We start from the raw sequence: 20,588 nt of genomic DNA on the forward strand, positions 1-20,588 counted from the left end.
TATACTATACTTCTGTCTAAAAGTCTTCTGAGCTACAATATTGCAGCTAATGTGTATATGGCGGTGTAATTTAAGTACATGTAAATGTAACCATTCACAAAACATGAACTCAGGAATTAATTACGAGCTATTATGAGAATGACGTCATTTCATTATATTGTTTCATCAATGAACTTTTTAGTATAAGTACAGGAGGATTTCGGCAAACAATTCCGTAGCCGTTTTATTTTCAATATCGTCACAACTAATCCGATTTTCTACTACAGAATAAGGGCCACGTAATCAACCCTTCCCCACGAAATATATCCACTTCACTATATACAGTTGTTCTATATAATCGCCATCGAGAGCCAAGTAGCCGTGTAACATAAACACCGTTGTTTATTTATGCAAATATCCGGTAGGTAAATATACAAAACATGACTGTATTATGGAGGTGACATAGCCTTGTCAGTGGACCCTACTGAACCCGACTCTCCTCTAGCCCTGACACCTCATTTTGACACTTTTACATACATGTCTCGTATACGTAATGATGCTACTGACTAATGTCCGGAGTAGTGAAAATTAGTTCCTCATTACTGTTATCCAGTAACAGATATCGAACTGACGTCTTATTTCAAGGAAAAATGACTACAGATTTGGGAACACAGTCAGGGAAATTTCTCCGTGTCTATATCGTTGCCCCGCTCTTTCTTGGTAAACTGCAAGCCAACGATCATAATGAAATATGAATAGTACATTGATGCATGGCCGGGAATAACTCGTTGTACATAATGTCGGATTCGTTGACAAAATTGTTGAAATTATTGTATCTCCATTATCTTAATATCGTTTTAATAATGTAAACAATCTTACTATGTAAAAGAAATGCGTTTGAATGGCGGCAGTCCGAAAGCTCGACTTACCGTTGTATTCCGTCTTTGCATATTACAGAGTTAGCTCCCTTGCCGGTAGGTATCGATTGTTACGTCATTATTTTGTGAGCGTAATTCACGTCGTTTTCACCGAAACCTATGACGTTACGCTCGCAAACACATGACGTCACAATCAATACCTACCCGCAAGTGCATATAACTCTGTAATATACAAATTCGGAATAGAGTGTTCTGGATTATTATAGAGGTGTCACTTTATAGATATACGGATTATAGGGATTCGGTATCAGAAATCAATTTAATTATTCTCGGATTTTCGATAAAGATTTTTGTTTATTGTCAACACTTATCGCAGTTTGTATTCCAAATTAATAATTTGGAGCGTTGTATAGAGAAGACAAACGTTAAAAATGCTCCACGGCTGACAGAGCATAAATGATGTTCATAATTTGAACAATAATTGGTGTTTAATTGTGTATATATGTATGCCTAATTAAAACAAAACATAATATCAAATAATTAATTTCGCCTTTGGTGCGTGCGTCATCAGTACTTCATTCCATATAGGATATAGTGCCACAGAATTTTTTCGGGGTGAAATTAATTATCTTTCATATTTTTAACTTAAATGTTTAAGTTAAATTAGAAACTCGACATTTTCAATGGCGGTAATGGCGTAAAGTAAGTAACTTTTGTAACTGAAGAAAAATATTAAATCATCTGCTTCTAGTTTTGATAGTGAAAAAATACCATTTGTCGGCGGTGGAGCATCTTTAAACGAGGATCTAACGCTGTTGTTCCAGTCACGCCTATACATTTCTTAATACCGTATTTATTAAGCGTATCGGCTATATTTACTGTCAATTAATTTTTATCCTTCCTTTTTGATGTACGACCCTTGACCTCAATACAAAGATGATATGATATATGGTTGTCAATCAACTTAAAACTATTGTCTGTTGTACTGGAGTGATGGATGTCATATCTCTTAAGATTTATACATTTTAACAACACATACTTAACGGTGTGTAGTTATCTGTACAGATTTTATTATCTATATGTTACACACAAAACTCTCATTAATTTTTTTTTTCTTAAAGTGAACAGTCGGGCAAGGATGGCTAAAGTCGGTAAAAATGGTGTGAATGTATCCAGTATAATTTCTTATGAAATGGAAAAATAAAATCTCTCGTCAAAATCTGTCTGCGTACGAAGAAATTAATTTAAAGTATGGAAATTCTAAAACGTCCTCCCGGCTCACTATGTCCGTGGTTACATTTCCACGTAGCCTCGCTTTCAATGCTTTCAACTTTCCTTTACTTTAATGGTCAGAACTTGGAAACTAAGCAGAACTTGACCGTCGTATTAATATGGGAGAACTTTTGGAAGGCCAACGAACGCATTTAGACTGGTTTTCTTTGCCCGACTATTCACTTTAAGTTCTACGTCTCTAATAGAAGAAACCTACTTATGATTCATATACTTTTGTAGTATATAAAACTAATGAGTATATAAAACTATATTAGGTGTCATGCATGAAACAAGAATTGTAAATGGAATAAAAGGATTTTTGAGAAGAAAAAAATAAATATTACAGATGACTTGCGTTTAACTGAAGTTTATTTGAATGTATAGTAAACACAATAAAATCTCTCCCACTGAACATTCTCACAGTTCCAAACGATCCTATTCATTGATCTGTGTATAAAAACTGCTTCATTTTCCAGACACTTCAGTTTTCTTCATCCATAGGGTGGTCTTAAAACATATTTATCATACACACAAGAATGCGCACACGTTTTTTTCTAGACTTATAAGCAATGGCTAAAAGTAAACGACTCCTTTGAGGTAGGGAATGTCTGTAAAGTATTTGGCTAGTGCACCGAGTTATCAACAAAGATTAAAAGGCTTTGTTATAAACTCTTGGTGCTTTTATATAATTATTTTAAATTAATGTTCAGGTAGACTGTCTAGTGTATATAGACATAAACAAAGCCTTTAAACTCATTTTGAGTTAAATGCTAGCAATTCATGCGTCTCCGGTTAGATATACATGCATTGTTGACAAACCAGTTTTCTGTGATACAGTGCTCATCCAATCATAACGTTCAGGAGTAATTTAAGGGGATTTTTTTTTACAAATATATTCTCCAAACAGGATGTTGAATTTGTTTATACAAAATGCTACTGGTGGCTGTTCACAACTTGTATTAATCTAATGGTTGGTTGGTGTAATATATCAACGTCCTATTAACAGTCAGGGTCATTCAAGGACAAAACCCACGTGCACCACTCCATCCCCGCGTATGCGACGTGTTGCGACGTGTTGCGTGTGTGAATTACATGTATGCGGTGCGTGTTTTTGGGAGACTGCGATATATTCGTGCTGTGTCTTCTTGTAATAGATTTACAACCACTAGTAGTCTTATTTAACATAACTGCTATATTTTTAAAGATGCCAACTGCACAATAAATTCTGCAAACGTTCATACATATCAAGCAACCCATAAGAAAATATTGCTTTAATTGTTCGTGCATATGGTTAAAACGACAAAATTTCCATAAAATCCAATATTTTGTCAAACATTGAGCATCAATAGCTCAGTAAACACATATTTCCAAAAATCAATATAAAGTGTTAATTACAGGAAAATATTGACTTCTCAGAGGCGTAAATCCTAAAAGCAGGAAAAATCAAAACTATTCCGCTGAATGACCTAGTTATCATCAAGATAAATATTAAAGATGCTCCACCGCCGACAGAGCATAAATGATATTCATCATTAGAATAATAATTGGTGTTTAATCTTGTATATATATGTCTAATTTACACAAAAAAATAGTATAAGATAATTTATTTTGCCTTTGATGCATGCGCAATCAGTACTTCATTCCATATAGGATATAGTGCCACGGATTTTTTTCGGGATTCAATTAATTATTTTTTATATTTTCAACTTGAAGTTAAAATTAGAAGCTCAAACTTTTCAATGGTGGTAATGGTGTAAAGTACGTAACTTTTGTAACTGAAGAAAAATACTAAATCATCTGCTCCTGTTTTTGATAGTGAAAAAATACCGATTGTCGGCGGTGGAGCATCTTTAATAATTGTACATTAACAAACTTCGTTCCGCTCTAATTTACAGAGATAATTTTCAATAACAATCCACGAACGGAGTGAAAACGAGGATCTTTATTTGAAATAGGCTGTTTTCAATTAACAATGCGCAAAATAAATTTACATTTCTAGTCTCGTGGGAGCACTTTTCTATATAATTTATGATTTGATCTAATACTTGCGAAATGATTTATTGTATTTGTATTGCCATAAGGTGTCAAATGGATTGGAACATATTTCCTCTCAATTGGAAATGAGCACAACGGATGCCGTAACAATATAAATAGTGGGTTCGTAGCATTAGAGAAATGATACCTATGTATAGAAGATATGCTCTGATTTTTCTCCATTCTAGTTGGCTAAAACATGTTTACGTGAGGTTCGATATATCGCATATCGACTCGGTTTTTTCATGTGTAGAAACGTCGAATTAATTTTTTTCTGTGACGTCAATACCCAAATGTTGAGTTCTTCAGGGTGACGTCCTATCGCCATTACTTTTGTAATCAAAATATACGTCGACTTACTATTTTGACATTGGTCAAAGGAACTACATTATCATTTACATATCTAATATAAAAATTAAGGACTTATGATTCGGTCTACGCACGCAGTCATTATTTAATTATACCAATACGGTATAACACCATTTGAACCCCAACAAAGGCCCATAACTGATAAATATATAATTCTAACCAAAATGGTTTCATCACCTATAAATACATATATGCGATATGACCAGATTGCACGTCTATTTAAGATATCTGCAATCACGTGTCATCATCGTCATGGAAACATACATGTACATGTATGTGTAAAATGCGTTTATGATCAATTGCCTTATCTATTAATGTAGCAGAATTTTTTGTAGACGTCGTCTCGATAAATGTAAAAAAGTTTAAATAAGCCAACCCACTAAAAAACTGTTTGATCACATGTCATAAACTTCACAAATGGAGACCCAATTAAAGCCTAGTTGAGTAAATAAACTCATTATTTTAGTGTATATATCATAACATACGGAACACTCATGTTACACCTTGTGATCCATCAGAGTTACTCCCCTTTGTGAAATTCCAAATCACGACATCACGGAGAAATTTCCGACAATCTTCGGAAATACATATTTCTGAGGTGATCAGATTAGTGAAATTCCGTCAGTAGCAGTAATGGGACTGCGATCAGTGCGACGGCACATACAGGGATTTTAAACGCATTCATGTCAAGACAAAGGACAGTCATATCTCTGACAGAAGTCAGAGTGAATACAAAGAAAGTTAAACTCTTTTGATATCTTTGTTTACTTACCAGACTACGTGTTATTGTAGAGTAAATAGGGAGCGAAAACCAAAGTCAGCCTTTCTTAACAAACTTTTATTCAATGAAAGGTCTAGTTTGCAGACATTCCAGTGATAATTGGTAGATATAGGACAGTTAATACTGACCGCACACGCAAGCAGTCGATCTGACTCGGCTTAAAATGTTTGTTCATTGTATGGTACGGCGTACGGTTTCATTTTAGAAATGAGAATTATAAACTGATGTTAAGGATTTGGCAATAACACAAATTATAAATCCCCCATCCTTGACGAAAGAAAAACTCGTTATAGTTTGTTGAATAATATCATTTTACAACATGTATAAATGTACTTTATACGTGGATCCGGTTTAGAGAAAGACGTACAAATCATTTCACGGTATTGAAATCTTTACTTTGTCGACTTTGTTGGCTTGTTTGTTCACTCTTGAAACACCCAATATGTCTTTCTTAGGAATTTGAAAGACAGACAATCTGAAACCCGCGGGGGTAAGACTATTTGGCAGTTTGAACCATTGCAAGCACACTATTTATTATTTCATATTTCAACAACATATTGCATTCTCTAATTCTTGCAGTTGACTCAATATGTACATGGGAGGGCAGTGCCAGAGATTGTAATCCGCCAAAATGGCAGCTCCGTCGGTTAAATGATTTTGAGGCGAGAAAAATTATCTCAAGATTTCAAGATTTTCAAGATTTTTTTTATTCATTCATGACATATGTACATATGTAACAAGAGGTCAAAAGGAACAAAAGTAATAATAATAAAAATAAAGAGGGAAATAATAGATGGACACAGTCATCAATAAACAAATTTAGATAGATTGAAACTAACAATTCTATCTTTTCCTTATATAGTTTAAAGAAGCTTAGTTACTCGCTGAATAAAATAATTGTTTTAAGATAATTTCTTTTAACTGTACAAGATAGTTGAAGTGACCAAATATCATTAAACCCAGTATAATTCAATATATCTCTAATATATAATAACCACCTAGAACTGAATACGGAGTCCTGGTGCAACTTCTCAGTAATATCGGTAAATGTGCATAGCGGCTACTCTGTTGTACCAATGAGATAACATATATATAATAATTTAAATCAGGAACCAAATTTTTGAATCGAAATAATATTATCACATCAAAAACATTATTTAAGATTTTTTATGTTAAAACTATTTCATCAACGTGTCACACGAATCATTCGAAGTGTGTGCAATATTTATGCACAATATGATGCAAGGTTCTTCACTTAAAGTACACTATGGAACTTTTTTGTATTTTTTTAGCCAGCATTAGCGCCTAAATAACATCACAACGTGTGTAAAACAAGTCATTATCGTATTTCTGCTGTTATACATCCATATCACTGGGCAGAGTTTTGATACACTAAGATTAAGTCCTAAACTATCGCTTAAACTATTTCGTTGACAAGCTAGGAATGTCGTTTGTGTAAACAGAGCATTTTTTTAGAAGTAAATTTTTTCTAGTTAATGTAACATGTATTTTCAGACGTGTCACGTTTAAAGTAGTCGGTATGATTCATCTGGGCGTTGAAAGATGCGTTATTTTCGGGTCGAGTAAATTTGAAAAGATTCAGAATGAACAAACTTGATTCTGCGTTACACCTGTTTCCAGTCATCAGCACTTTAAATTATTTTTTCTGAGTGCATGCTGATAAAATTATACAGATTAAGTTTTGATCTCGTCAACATTTTCACACTCTGATCTATTCGAGTTAACGCCCTTTGAATTATATATAAGAATTTCAAGAACACTTGTTTTTAAATTCCATACTTATAAATAGCTGCACGTAATTCGTGTAGATGAATATATAGGCAAAGCTTGTCACATATAGGGCAGATGAAATCAAATCCTACTTACTACTTTGGATGGATTATGTAATGTCTTAATCTATTCTGGGCTTGTGTAGTATACATGTAGTCTGAGAAGCATTAGGTTTTCATAGCTTAACCTCTAACCTTTACTTATAAAAAAAAAACAGAAAAAACTTAAAATTTTGATTAGCAGGCCTAACTGACGAAGGGTCAAGATGTCGGACATTCTATACTCATCAACAATCGTAGAGTTCGAGCTCTTTGTGATGTGGTAACGAAGTCTTGACCGTAGACAGGTGATTTAATTAAAGTTGTATGGTCTGTGACTTGTTATATTTTTGACATACAAAAAGTATTTTAAGTGTTTTACATATTTTTATCCGCCTCTCTAAGTTTTAAACTTTCGATATTTACCGACTTTTGTTAAGTTCGTATTTGCAAAATCATTAAACAATTAAATTAAAATATTGATTTGTAACGTGTACACGTTTAAAATAGCTATTGCCGATATTGACCACGTGATACGGACCATGAGGTTCCGATCTACATGTATACTTGTATTGCCGATGTCGGTCACGTGATGCAACTTGATTTGCCGATATTACCCGAAAGCTTGAAACATGGCGTTGACTGAGGCGGTTATTTCAAAACGTGTGAAATTTCATGCGACATTTACCGCTATATCAATAAAATATTGGTGCTTTCATGGATCTGAACCATCATATATAAGCATCCATATTCACACATTGTATGTTTTATGAGAGTTTGTGGTGGTGAAATTACAAGAAATACAACTTTAAAGCACAAAAATTTGATTGTATCCATGATACGAATATTCAATTCTTGTCGATTTTAGTATTCGACCATTAATGAACTCTCTGATAAACACATAAAGTCTCTCTGTGTTTGGTTTGTCGAGATGGGATACATTGTCTTCTGTTAGTTGTAGCTCTCGAATGTTGGTGCGTCCTTTTAAATATATAAATTTAAAAAAAGTGTTTTTCAATACTCAAATCTATAATTTAAAAATTTAATAGCACATTGTAGCATCTAAACTATATTGAGAAGACCTGTTGTATTCATGAACAGAATACATATCTTACATGTGAATGTAAATGCAATTTGTTGGATACTAGTACTTGAACAATATCTTTGTTGTTGCTGCAGCCGCTGAATATCAATTTTGACAATTATTGAGATCACTATCATATTTCAACATCCTAAAAAGCCCTTCATCGTTATTTCAGATTAACGGAATAAAAGTTCTTCATGGTTATATTTTGGGGTTCATCTTAAAGATAATGTTGATAATATTAATAATTATGGCCCTAGGACACCACCCTGACAATGCCATTTTTTAATATAATTGTGACGCCGCAGTATAGTAACTCTATTAATTGAAAACTGAGCTGGAATTAAAAAAAAATATCACTTTCATGTTACCATGTTAGATTCTACCCATGAGAAGAGTGAAAAACTGGAACATGACCTCTTATAACCCTAAATGTTGGTGTCTCGTTAACAAATGTCCTCATGTTAACTTGACTGTCCATACATTTGACATTCGTCCTTGACCGCCATTCTCATAAGACCCCAGGGCCGTTTTAGTTTATTCGACACAACGGGTTCGACCGTTTGTAATTGTTTCAAGTATAGATCCTGACCGACCTGCAATTTATAATACAGGCCTATGAGAGTTTTTGTCAAGGCTCGAAAACAATTTAAAATCACAAGATCCGTCTTTAATTCATAAACGAACAGCTAGGTCCAACAAGTCAAACCACTTAATCGAAAACGGCTCATGTCTTCGATTATGCACGATTCCTGTCTACTATATGACCCAAACAGTTTTTATCTTTCTAACTTCTTTTTTTTCATCTGGCACTTGTTTCTGATGTCTTTTTAAACTATAATCTATGACCGAGCTACGATGTATTGGTGTCTACCTGACACCCATCCAAGGGCGACCATGACTATCACGTCAATGTCTCGCTAACATCTGTCTTCTCTCGCCCTGTTGAATCGATGGCGAATGTTTTGTTTGACTCGCGAAAATAAATAACATGCTGAATGATAATGCCATTCTTAACGATGGCGAAAGTTATCAACACTTTAGATTGTTTGGGACGGGGTAGCGAATACAAACCAAAATAAAACCCTTCTGTTCTCAAGATAATCACTGATGCTATCTCTCTACTGAAGGACAAAGGCAGATGAAGCCAAAACCAACGCCGACGGCGTCGGTCAGTACATGTGATAATTTGGTCTTAAAACCTACAACGCCGTAAATTGACTTGATAAAGGTGAGTCTAATCTCACACCTTACCGTAAGACCTTCCTCTGGACACAGGATGGCGAAAGATAGCCGTAGACAAATTATACACCCGACTTGTCAAATGTCTCCGGGATACATCGGCCTTGTCCATGATTCACCTTCGGGACATCTTGTGTTTTATCATACAGTTTAGTCATAATATGATAAATAAATCGGTATCGTTAAACGTATTTTAAAGGTATTGTCCGAGCTTTATACCATTCAAGTGAAAATATCGGAAGATTATGTTGAATTTCCTGTATTTTGTATTCATCATGTGAAATTAGATAAGACAGAACGAAAAAGCTTGTTTTGCGATTTTGATACACACTATAATCAGGTAAACACGAAGTCCTGTGAGGAAAAGTAAACACGGTACTTACGTTAAACATAGTGTGTTAATACGCGTCTTTCTAAACAGCTGTAATCCTATCTGACCTTTTGACCTTTTATCATATTACAAGTAATACAGAATCTACGACAGACAAATGTATAAAATTGGTCAATCATTCTGTGAGCGAGGCCTTATAAAAAGTAATTAATGTTTGTCTTTGTTATATTTCTCCTGTTAACAGCCAGGGTCATTTAAGGATGGGAAAACCAGTTAATTTCGTTGTTGACATTGTGAGCTTTCCCTCAGTTTCAACGTATTTGATGCACATTGGTAAAAGCTGCATACATGTAAATCCTCTATATTTGCAAAACATTTAAACGATATCCAAGATATTCTGTCAAAGACCTAAGTAAATTGACACTGAAAAGTCCGTATTAGGATTTCTTGTTTACATTTGAAAAACATATTTGAATCTCAATATAACCACCTCATATGCAATTCGTATTGACATTGAAATCAAGAGCAACCATCAATTCTGATTTTGGTGTCTTTGATGGGATGCTTCAGAGTGATATGGGCCTTAACGGTCACCTGATTTCAGTAATTTGACTTTTTAATCTATGAAGATTATGTGAATTCAGAAGAAAGAAATGTTATCCATTTTGACCCCTTTTTGGCCCCGCCCCTCTGGTCCCTGTGGGTCGGCCAAGACCAATATGGATATGATGTTAAAAATGCTATCTCAGGCTAATAATTCTAACCCAGATTGACTAATTTCCTATGAAAAATAAAGGCAAATAATGTTCATAAATGTGTTTTTCCTTTATAAACTATAGTAAATTTGACCCCCTCCCCAGGGGAAAATCTGAGACCCCAGGGTCATATAATTCACAATTTTTGTAAAGGACTTTAAGACCTTTCCATCTATGCAGAGTATTTGATTCAACCAGTTCCAGAATTTCAGAAGAAGATTTTTAAAGTTTTAGCCTATTTGACCCGTTTTGGCCCCATCCCTAAGGCCCCTGGGGGTCAGTCATGGAAAATTTGTTGATAAGATTCAATGGCCATCACATAGGGATAATTCTGACAACAATTGACTAATTTCCTATTTTAATGACTAAATCATGTTCATAAATGTGTTTTTCCTATATAAAGTAAAGTAAACTTAACCCCCTCCCCAGGGGGAAACATGAGACCCAAGGGTCATATAATTCACAATTTTCATAAAACACCTTAAGACCTGTCCATCTATGAAGAGTATTAGATTCTACCATTTCCAGTATTTAAGAAGAAGATTTTTAAAGTTTGAGCCTATTTGCCCCTTTTGGCCCCACCACTCTGCCCCGAGGGGTTGACCAGGACCAATATAGATATATGATAATAAAATGTTATCTCAGGCTAATAATTCTTAACAAGTTTCACACATTTTCTATGAAAATTGAGCAAAATATGCTCATAAATGTGTTTTCCCTATATAAACTATAGTATAAACTTGACCCCCTCCCCAGGGGGAAACGTGGTGAGACCCCAGGGTCATATAATTCACAATTTTAATAAAACACCTTAAGACCTGTCCATCTATGAAGAGTATGTGATTCTACCATTTCCAGTATTTAAGAAGAAGATTTTTTAAAGTTTGAGCCTATTTGACCCCTTTTGACCCGCCCCTAAGGCCCCTGGGGGTCAGTCATGGAAAACTGGTTAATAGGATTCAATAGCCATCTCATACTGATAATTCTGACAATATTTGACTCATTTCCTGCATTACAAATGATCAAATAATACTCAAAAATGTGTTTTCCCTATATAAACTATAGTAAACTTAATCCCCTCCCCAGGGGGAAACCTGAGACCCCAGGGTCATATAATTCACAATTTTTGTAAAGGACTATATAGGACCTTTCTATCTATGAAGAGTATTTAATTCCATCATATTTGCAAAACATTTAAACGATATCCAAGATATTCTGTCAGAGACATAAGTAAATTGACACTGAAAAGTCCGTATTAGGATTTCTTGTTTACATTTGAAAAACACATTTGAATCTCAATATAACCACCTTATATGCAATTTGTATTGACATTGAAATCAAGAGCAACCATCAATTCTGATTTTGGTGTCTTTGATGGGATGCTTCAGAGTGATATCAGTATAAAAAGGGGCAAATATCCCCACCATTACAAGGAAGACACCGCACCCTCCCAACACATACAGTCAGACATAGAAATACATTACAAATATTTGAGGCCGTCCTGAAACGAACTTGGTTGTTAATAGGACATTGATATAATGATCGAAACACAGCACAATTTGCCCTTCAATTACACTAATGGGTTGTTTGTTTGATTCGGCTTAATGTCCTATTGGCAGCTGTGTCATTAAAGGACAGCATCCTCTCTACATCTATACAATCTGTTGAGTGTGATTTGGGAGGCTGCGGTATTTGGAAGGCTGCGGTATTTGGGAGGCTGCGGTATTTGGGAGGCTGCGGTATATTCATGTTGTATCTCTTTGCATCAGTTAGAGTCTTGCTCCTTTTAAGTGTAGTTTAGGTCATGTTTGGCGCTCAGTTTAAAGGGGAATGGGACGACTGGTTTGCCGGTGGTCAATATAACGTGACCGGGTAAAGTCTGGTATTTAGTGTCTTTTGATTCGGTAAATATTGTCCTGCTGCTCCATTTCTTATTTTGGAATCCAATCAACTCAACTTCCCTGTTTTGTAAAACATGCTTTCTCTTACGCAAAGGGTGTCGATCTAATGATCTGTAAATTGTCAGCAAAATGTGACAGGATAAATTGTATCTTAGTGAGATGAAACTGTAAAATACCTGAGTCAACATTATGACAACGGGGCACAAGATAAATGAATATTTAGTTAGTAACATAAAACGCATTAACACATTCTATACAGATATACAGGTAAGGTTGTCCTATGCTGTTGAGAGGAAGTGAAACATGATAAAATTGAATCATACAATCATACCTCATGATTACGACGGTTCTCAACTATCACATGAAATAGTTTCACAAAGAAAATCATGACATAAAGCGTACATTTGTGTTTCTTTGTTTGCTTTAAATTGCGGAAACTTCGTATTATATGGTATTATTATTAAGATTAATGTTTTATTATCAGGAATATTTCTTCCTCAAATAAAACTCAAATACAGCAGAATATTGTCAAGCAGTTTTCCATAAGTGCACAAGCTCCTTTTGTCATACTAATGACATACACTGCTGATTTAAACTTTAAAACGAAGTTTTGCTAAAGGATTGAAAGGGAAGATGACACGATCACATTATTTAATAACTTAAAATAAATATTTCCAGTTTATGTATTCCATTTAAAGTTCAGAATGATTAACTTGTTTCATATTTTTTCAGGCAAACGGAATGTCGGACGGTAAGCAGAAACACGTCAGCAATATCAAAATTGGCGGTGGTGCCTCTCCGCCGAGAAAACGGTCCTCTCACTCGATACAAGTCCCGATCACGTCAACCTGGGGTGGAGATGAACGCCATTTTGACGTTTCCATCACAGACGAAAATCCGCAAAGTCCAGGACCGGACACAAAACAGAAAAATGGCCAGACCGCTTTGGAGGAATGTGAACGAAACCCGAAATTTGGCACTGCAACTCTGTCGTCTGCACAAGTTTCAGATCAGTTGGTAAGTTGGGAATGGACTTTTGTCGTTGTCCATTGACAAAGTCGAATATCTCTTGCGTAATAAATCCTTGATTGTCTTCGGTTTACAAAGTACTTAATCAGTATTAGCTTATTCTGCTGCTTTCAACGAAATTAAATATAATTCTTCAGAATAATTAACTTATTTCAGACATACAACTTAGGTTTTGACCATCTAGAAATGGTTTAGAGAACAAACTTGACTCATGTTATTCACTTATCTTTCTTCTAGCTTAAAGTTTTACAAGACTCCACTAATATCCATCAAGACGTGAACAACGGCAAAGAAAACAACAGCGATGAACGCCGGTCCTCTGGTCGCCATTCCACAGCGAGTGACCACTCGACCGAGCAGTCAGATGACTACTCGATGACAAGGTCACATGATTCTGGAGATTCTTTGGCCCCGAGTAGTTGGACGTCATTCGCACAGAGCCTGTTTACAGTGAAGGGGTCGAGTAGTTATTGCTGTGCGGCCTTACCACAGCCCCTCTTACCCAAGTACGAGAAGGCAGATCATCTGGTAGGTAGTCTGCGGACGCCTGGCCGATAAATGTACAATATACCACAATCTCCCAAAACACTCACACACGCAGCATACCACATACATGGGAGGCCGTCATTATATGACTCTGGCTTTTAATAGAACGTACATGTACATTTAATTCAACAAACAAACAAAGATAAAAATAAGTAGGAACTTTTAATATTCATAACATGAATACAATTTTAACAAAATAAAGGTGTATTAATGGTATATGTTACTATTCTGAGGAAAACTAAAAGTCTTATTAAATAGCGCTGCTATATTTTAATGGAGACAACTGTACAATAATGTAAAGTGTCTTGTATGAATTCCAATTTCAAAAAATCTATATTAGAACAAAAGTTTAATACAAGAAAATGTTAACATCTCAGAAGTGTACATCCTTAAGCTATCACTTGAATAAATATATGGATATTCGAAGTTGACCTGAAATTGACGTAAGATATTCCAAGCATAGCGTAACATATTCATTACGCTAGGGAAACCCTATAGAAACAGGAAGCATGATCATTATCAAAATGACAGTATTAGGGAGTCGAGTCATCAAGCCTGTAACTGACGTGATTAGCATATTTGTCTGGTGAGAAAAACCTGTCATTAATCTATTTTCTGTCCAGGCCTCGCTTGCTTCCTGGGTAACAATACTAAGAATCATGGGAGATTTGCCAGATTTGGACGTCGTCGACAAGATAGATGTTGCTGGGGTAAGTCACGTGACCTATGGAATCTGTACAATCATGTGGTAGTACGATTAATGTGTAATATTACCACGGATTTGTTGTGATATCTTTGTTACTGAGTAACAGTTAAAATATTAAAATTGTCATTCAATTACTTATTGCAAAAATAGCAAAATAATTTTTTTCGCTCTTTGTTATCACTGAAACTGAAATATTAAAAAGAAAACAAAAATACCTGTTTTTTCTTTTTTTTCTTAGAACTCTTTTAATAAGGACAAAAATACAAAATCTAACTTTGATTTAAAAAAAAGAGATACATTAATTTTTGCTTTTGATGACTTTTGTGTAATTAATTTTAATCACATTCTCAATATTTGTTTACAATCCAGCAATCCTCTCCACCTACTGTACAAGTCCGACAATACTTCCACAAGAAATACACAAAGAAAGATGTGGAGGATGCTCACAAGAAATACACAGAACTGGTAAGAAATGTAAACTACACTGGTCTTAGAATAACCTTCTGAAAGAGTACTCATTTGGACGAAATACCCCCTGACCTTAAAATAACTCATTTTGACGAACACATAATTTGGCGATGAAAAGATTAAGTGCACAATTAAAAAAATGAATAACGGAACAAGATTCATGATACTGTATCATTTAAATGTACAAAAATACCGCGTTCCTGCTATACAGGGAGGTAAATGGTTGTGGAAAATAATGAAGCGCCAAGTAAATCTTTATATTGTGCGATGTAATAATGGTTTTCGAATAATTTGTCATTTGCATTTTACAGTTCAAAAATCCTGGATTCACGGAAGCCAAAAGTCTGCCGTTCCTTAGCGACAAATCGGTCTCTATGCTTGAGAAAGTGCAGTTTATCTGCGCGCTTGGTATTTATCAACCAGACATAAGGTAGGGGTTTAACATCAATTAAATATATAATTCATTTCGATAAGTCGATAGCGAGATCTAAAATATTCAAGATAAGTATATAAATTCGACAACAAGCAATTCATATAAAAAATGGCATGTTTATTTGTCTTCAGCAATGATGTTCTTTCGCATCCTACACACTCTTAACCTCTACCCCTCTAGTCCTTTGACATATGTGTCTCATTGCAGTGGTCTAAACAAGTTTAGAATAAGTTCCTTGACAATGTTTGTGAGAGAGAAATGTGATGTGGTGATTTTCAGTCCTGTATCTACTTATGCCTGTGACGACACTATGTTTTGTATTGTAGAGATGAGTTATACTGCCAGGTGTGTAAACAACTCACAAATAACCCTTCCCGAAACAGTACAGTGAGAGGCTGGGTTCTTCTCTATCTTATGGCTGGAAGCTTTTCTCCTACAGAGAGGGTAAGTTAAAATGGCAAAGACAATGACCCATGTACGACAGTCGTGAACTGTCGTTAACTGTCAATGTCGTAATTTGTGTGACTACAGTTACTTCTCTATCTAAAGGGTAAATTTATTAATTACATTTTCTATAAGACTGACGGTCACCCTTGTTTTAATCTTTTAAATTAGATATTGCATTAATATATCAGACATTTGTAACCTAGATCGGGCGTTCCTGGACAACAGTGGTTAGAGCAAATATTTCAATATTGTCATTTATTTATGTTGTTTTATCTTCAATAATAGACGGGGTATGCAATGTACCTCATCCATGTAATTACCAACAACACATTCTCTTTAGATTTTATTTTACAGTAATCACAATGAAGTCGTTTAAGGATTGATCTTCATTTTCTTTGCAAATACATAAGTATGAACGCTGTTGGCAACGAATATGAATTCTACGGAGCGTGTTAGCATAGGGGATGGTTGCTGACATTTATGTCTATCTGTAATATGTTTCCTAAAGGTACAAAAAAACATTGTTTGTTTGACAATTTGTATATCTATCTTACGTATTTCAATAAATAAATAATTCATTTTTGTGTCATAATATGAATACTTAGAATAACAGAAAATGTACATTGGCAATTTTTCGTTTCAGTTCTCGCCATGCTTCCTACAGTTTCTCCAAGAAAGTATGCCTGAACATGCTAACAGAGTAGAAAGAATACTTCGGAGAACGTTCATAACTGGAACCAGAGCTTTTCCTCCTAGCTGGCTAGAGTTTCAGGTTGGGAATACTATCATTAACGTTTTTTTTTAATATTACTTTTTCCCCGGAAGATATAACTCGTTACTTACATGCATGAAAGATGTACAGGTGCAAAGTGCAAATAATAAGCTGAAAGGATTACCAATTGAATTCCTTTTTTTAAAACAAAAATGAAGCAAAGATTTATGTTACAATAATACTTTTTGATAATATTTTCAGGCTGCCAAAAACGGCAAACCCATCCTGTTACCAGTGGCTTTGATGAACGGCAATAGGATGCTTGTAGAAGCAGATTCGGTGACTACGGTTCAAGAATTATGTCGACAAATTGCAAACAGAATCGGCCTCGAGCATATTGAGGGATTTTCAATCTACATAACGCTGATGCAAAGGGTAACACTAATCTATATTCTACTCATATTTGTCATGGTTTAAAAATTAATCATTGCAAAATTCAGTCCACTGTAATTTGTATGCGATACATTTGATAACTGTGGAGGTTTTTGCAACAAATATCTGACGAAAACTACTTCAGATCGATAAAATAAAGCCTAATCGATGGTTTGGTGGCATAGTTTTAAGTCCATTTAGGGGGTCAAGGTAAAGACAATATGATGCGTGCGACCGACCACTTTGGTTTCGGTCTACATGATGAATATCAAAATGTAAAAACCTCTCGCAAGCTGCAATTCTTAAACTACGTGGATTGGAGAAGAAAACGAATCTATAGTTTGCTGTGATCTTCTTGATCTTTACATTTGTCTTTTAGAATACAGAATTTTCTTTTTCAACCAGATATCCTGTCTTGGCCATGGACTACATCGCGTGATGGACGCCGTGTCGGAGTGTGAACAGCACACTCGTCAGATGGGAATGAAAGAGAGCACGTCCACATGGAGACTCTACTTCCGGAAAGAGTACTTCACGCCGTGGCATGAGCACAACAATGACCCAATAGGGATAGACCTAGTCTATCAACAAGTGATGCGAGGCGTGTCGGTCGGCGAATATGTCTGCGACAAGGTAATATAGACATCAGCTTTCTCAATCATTCCTTTATTTTTTCTTATCTCATCTACCCTTGAAGAGATATTAGACTCGTCTTGATCAAAGACTAGACCAGTTGATTTTGAAATATCAGGGGTGAACTACGACAGGTTTATGAAGCCATCATTTTTGTCAATTATTTAGACGATATGTTTATACGATTTCATATTATTTTATCCTATCACAAAATTTGACTTTTAGAATATGTTAAAGTTTGTTATCTTTTTTTATTTTGAAACATTTCATCTGATTGTGCGTATCAAAGTTGGTTTTAAACCAAAGTGGTTATTATCCTAACTTGGAACACGTCTATCTAAAATACATTGTTAACTTCCGTATGGAACCTATGTGTGCCCTTTGAAGGGACGGAGAATGTATTCCATGAGTAGATATACAAGCTATGAGGATAATCCTCAATGATTTAAATATTTAATTCTGTATCTTGTATCTGATGCTTCAGGACGAAGTTCTGGTAATGATGGCCGCCCAACGATATTTTGTGGAACATGGAAGTGATTTAAAACCTGACAGTATTGAATCGTTCCTCACGGGTTGGCTTCCTGGAGATAAGAAACCAGAAGAAGAACTTAAGTCATGGATTGAAAAAGTGACAAAAGTGCTTGAAACGGATATTTTAAAAAGTAAAATCAAAGCAGACACTCTTAAAGCAGATGTTGTGACATTCGCCAAGAATAAGTGGTTTCATATGTTTTCACGTTTTTATGATGCCAGTAAAATTCAAGGCCCTGATACTTCTTGGTCCCAAGTGATTCTGGGCCTTAACTTTAAAGGAGTGCAAGTGATGGATGATAAAGAGAATATCAAAATGCAGATTCCTTTCATAGAGATCTCTGGCGTGACGCGAAGCAGGTACGTCATTAAGAAATTTAAGTTATTGATCTTCTTGAAAAAATGTTGTAGTGTAGTTTACCAATTATAGATATTTTTATGTTTTTCTTCTAAATGAGGTAAACCTCGGTCATGATTGTAGTATTTAGTAATTAATTGATATTAAGTGGTTAATTGACTATTTTAGCTGGTTGGTTAAGTTCTCTGATATTAAAAAACAAGTACTTAATCAATAGGTCTCGTGCTATAAACGTACCTATTTCGGTTCAATCAAACTGTAACGCTAGTGTCAACCTGAACAGGATGATGGATTCGCATAATTGCCATTATAAATTATACAAAAAGACCATAAGTGCGATGTTATTTTAGCGCAGTTTATTTGGCTCGAAAAGCGAAAATACGCTGCAATATGTGCATATGCAGTATTCGCGGCACACCGACATAGATCAGATGACAAATACTTACATCCAACCTTTTCAAATATTTAAACACTGAAACCTTGTATATCCATCGAAAAAATAGCGAAAAGCAGGGCATGCAACACAATTTCACAAAGCATAAAACGCATACAAGGCGTACAGACTATTCTAATTCCAGAATTAGAATAGTCTGTATTGCCATAATGCATTATCATAGGGATATAGTTTTATATTTAATAGTTACTTATTATGATTATTTCCATTTACTTTCTAGGCATACAACGACGATTTCCACAGTGAAGTCAGAGGAATATCTAATTTATTCGCTACACTCTGAGGATCTCTATCGCATGTTGTCAATGTTCCTAGAAGGATTAAAACGCAAATCAAAATACGGTCTGGTTGTCCAGGACTGTTCACAATATGGTAAGTACGCCAACTGGCCATATTGACCTATTGCATATCGACCTCCTCTGAGACTCTTAAATCTCCTAACCGAGACACCATCGACTATATATTTAACAGTGATACAAACCATAAAACTAATTATTGAATCTATATGCAAGGCATATACTTTAATATATTCGATTTGTGTTTAAAGCTGAAATAAAGTTATTTTTACACAATGAATATCGGAGAAGTAAAGAAAAACTGAAACAAATTTAAATATGGGAAAAATTTAAGAATACTTTTTACGCTTCATATGTTTTTTCTTAAAGTGTTGCTCTGATTCTACTTCATAACCTAGACGTGAATCAATTCATCATAGTTGGAAAAGAGAGAATTAATGAATGAATTAATTGATCGATTAATGTGGTTTAATTAAATAATCAATGAAATATTCATTGTCTTACTGTCCTTTCTAGACGGTGCAATAGGATTAGGTGTACAGAAGGGAGACTTAGTCAAACTCGATCACCAGTACGATCACTTAAGGAATGCTGACGTCTTCAAAGGCACGTGTCAACGCACGGGAAAAAGCGAAACCATGCCACGTGACCTTCTGTATATACTACCAGTGATAGAACAACCTTCAAAAGATATGATGGTAAGAACATCAACGTATCATCCAGCAATTCATTTCTTGTAATAATGTGTAATTTTTTAATTTTCGAATAATAACACATTTTTTAGCGTTTTGTTGATACTTGCTCTGCTTGTGTTGCTGTTTGCGGTACATCAATTTTCATCTTACACTTATTTTTTTATCTCAGTGGCAATATCATATTTATATCTTAATAGTAATATTTTTGGTGTATTTCGGTTAAAACTCATTAATCATACAATATATAATATAACATCAATGTTTTGCCATTTTTTATAGATTTGTCAAATATGTCAAATATACAAGCATGTTTTATAAATAAGACGCTTTAAAGCAGTTGCGAATATTTTCGGCTATTTTGGTAGCGCCAATATCTTACGATATAACAAT

The 20,588-nt window shown here is 34.9% G+C and overlaps 1 protein-coding gene across 4 annotated transcripts in view; it reads left to right on the plus strand.

Annotated features, from left to right (window-relative positions):
• The window catches only part of LOC138307941 (myosin-VIIa-like), a 68,359-nt gene that overhangs the window by 33,207 nt on the left and 14,564 nt on the right, over positions 1 to 20,588 (plus strand). For all 4 annotated transcript variants that reach the window (XM_069248876.1, XM_069248875.1, XM_069248877.1 and 1 more), the window contains exons 2-13: positions 13,188 to 13,472; positions 13,722 to 14,012; positions 14,654 to 14,740; positions 15,106 to 15,201; positions 15,516 to 15,634; positions 15,964 to 16,081; positions 16,728 to 16,856; positions 17,058 to 17,231; positions 17,634 to 17,861; positions 18,346 to 18,755; positions 19,428 to 19,579; positions 20,020 to 20,201. In XM_069248876.1, the coding sequence (XP_069104977.1) occupies positions 13,188 to 13,472; positions 13,722 to 14,012; positions 14,654 to 14,740; positions 15,106 to 15,201; positions 15,516 to 15,634; positions 15,964 to 16,081; positions 16,728 to 16,856; positions 17,058 to 17,231; positions 17,634 to 17,861; positions 18,346 to 18,755; positions 19,428 to 19,579; positions 20,020 to 20,201 (2,271 nt within the window). The remainder of the gene's footprint in view (positions 1 to 13,187; positions 13,473 to 13,721; positions 14,013 to 14,653; positions 14,741 to 15,105; positions 15,202 to 15,515; positions 15,635 to 15,963; positions 16,082 to 16,727; positions 16,857 to 17,057; positions 17,232 to 17,633; positions 17,862 to 18,345; positions 18,756 to 19,427; positions 19,580 to 20,019; positions 20,202 to 20,588) is intronic.

The sequence above is a fragment of the Argopecten irradians genome, chromosome 14 (assembly GCF_041381155.1).
Source record: "Argopecten irradians isolate NY chromosome 14, Ai_NY, whole genome shotgun sequence".
In the NCBI taxonomy this organism is placed as follows: Eukaryota; Metazoa; Mollusca; class Bivalvia; order Pectinida; family Pectinidae; genus Argopecten; species Argopecten irradians.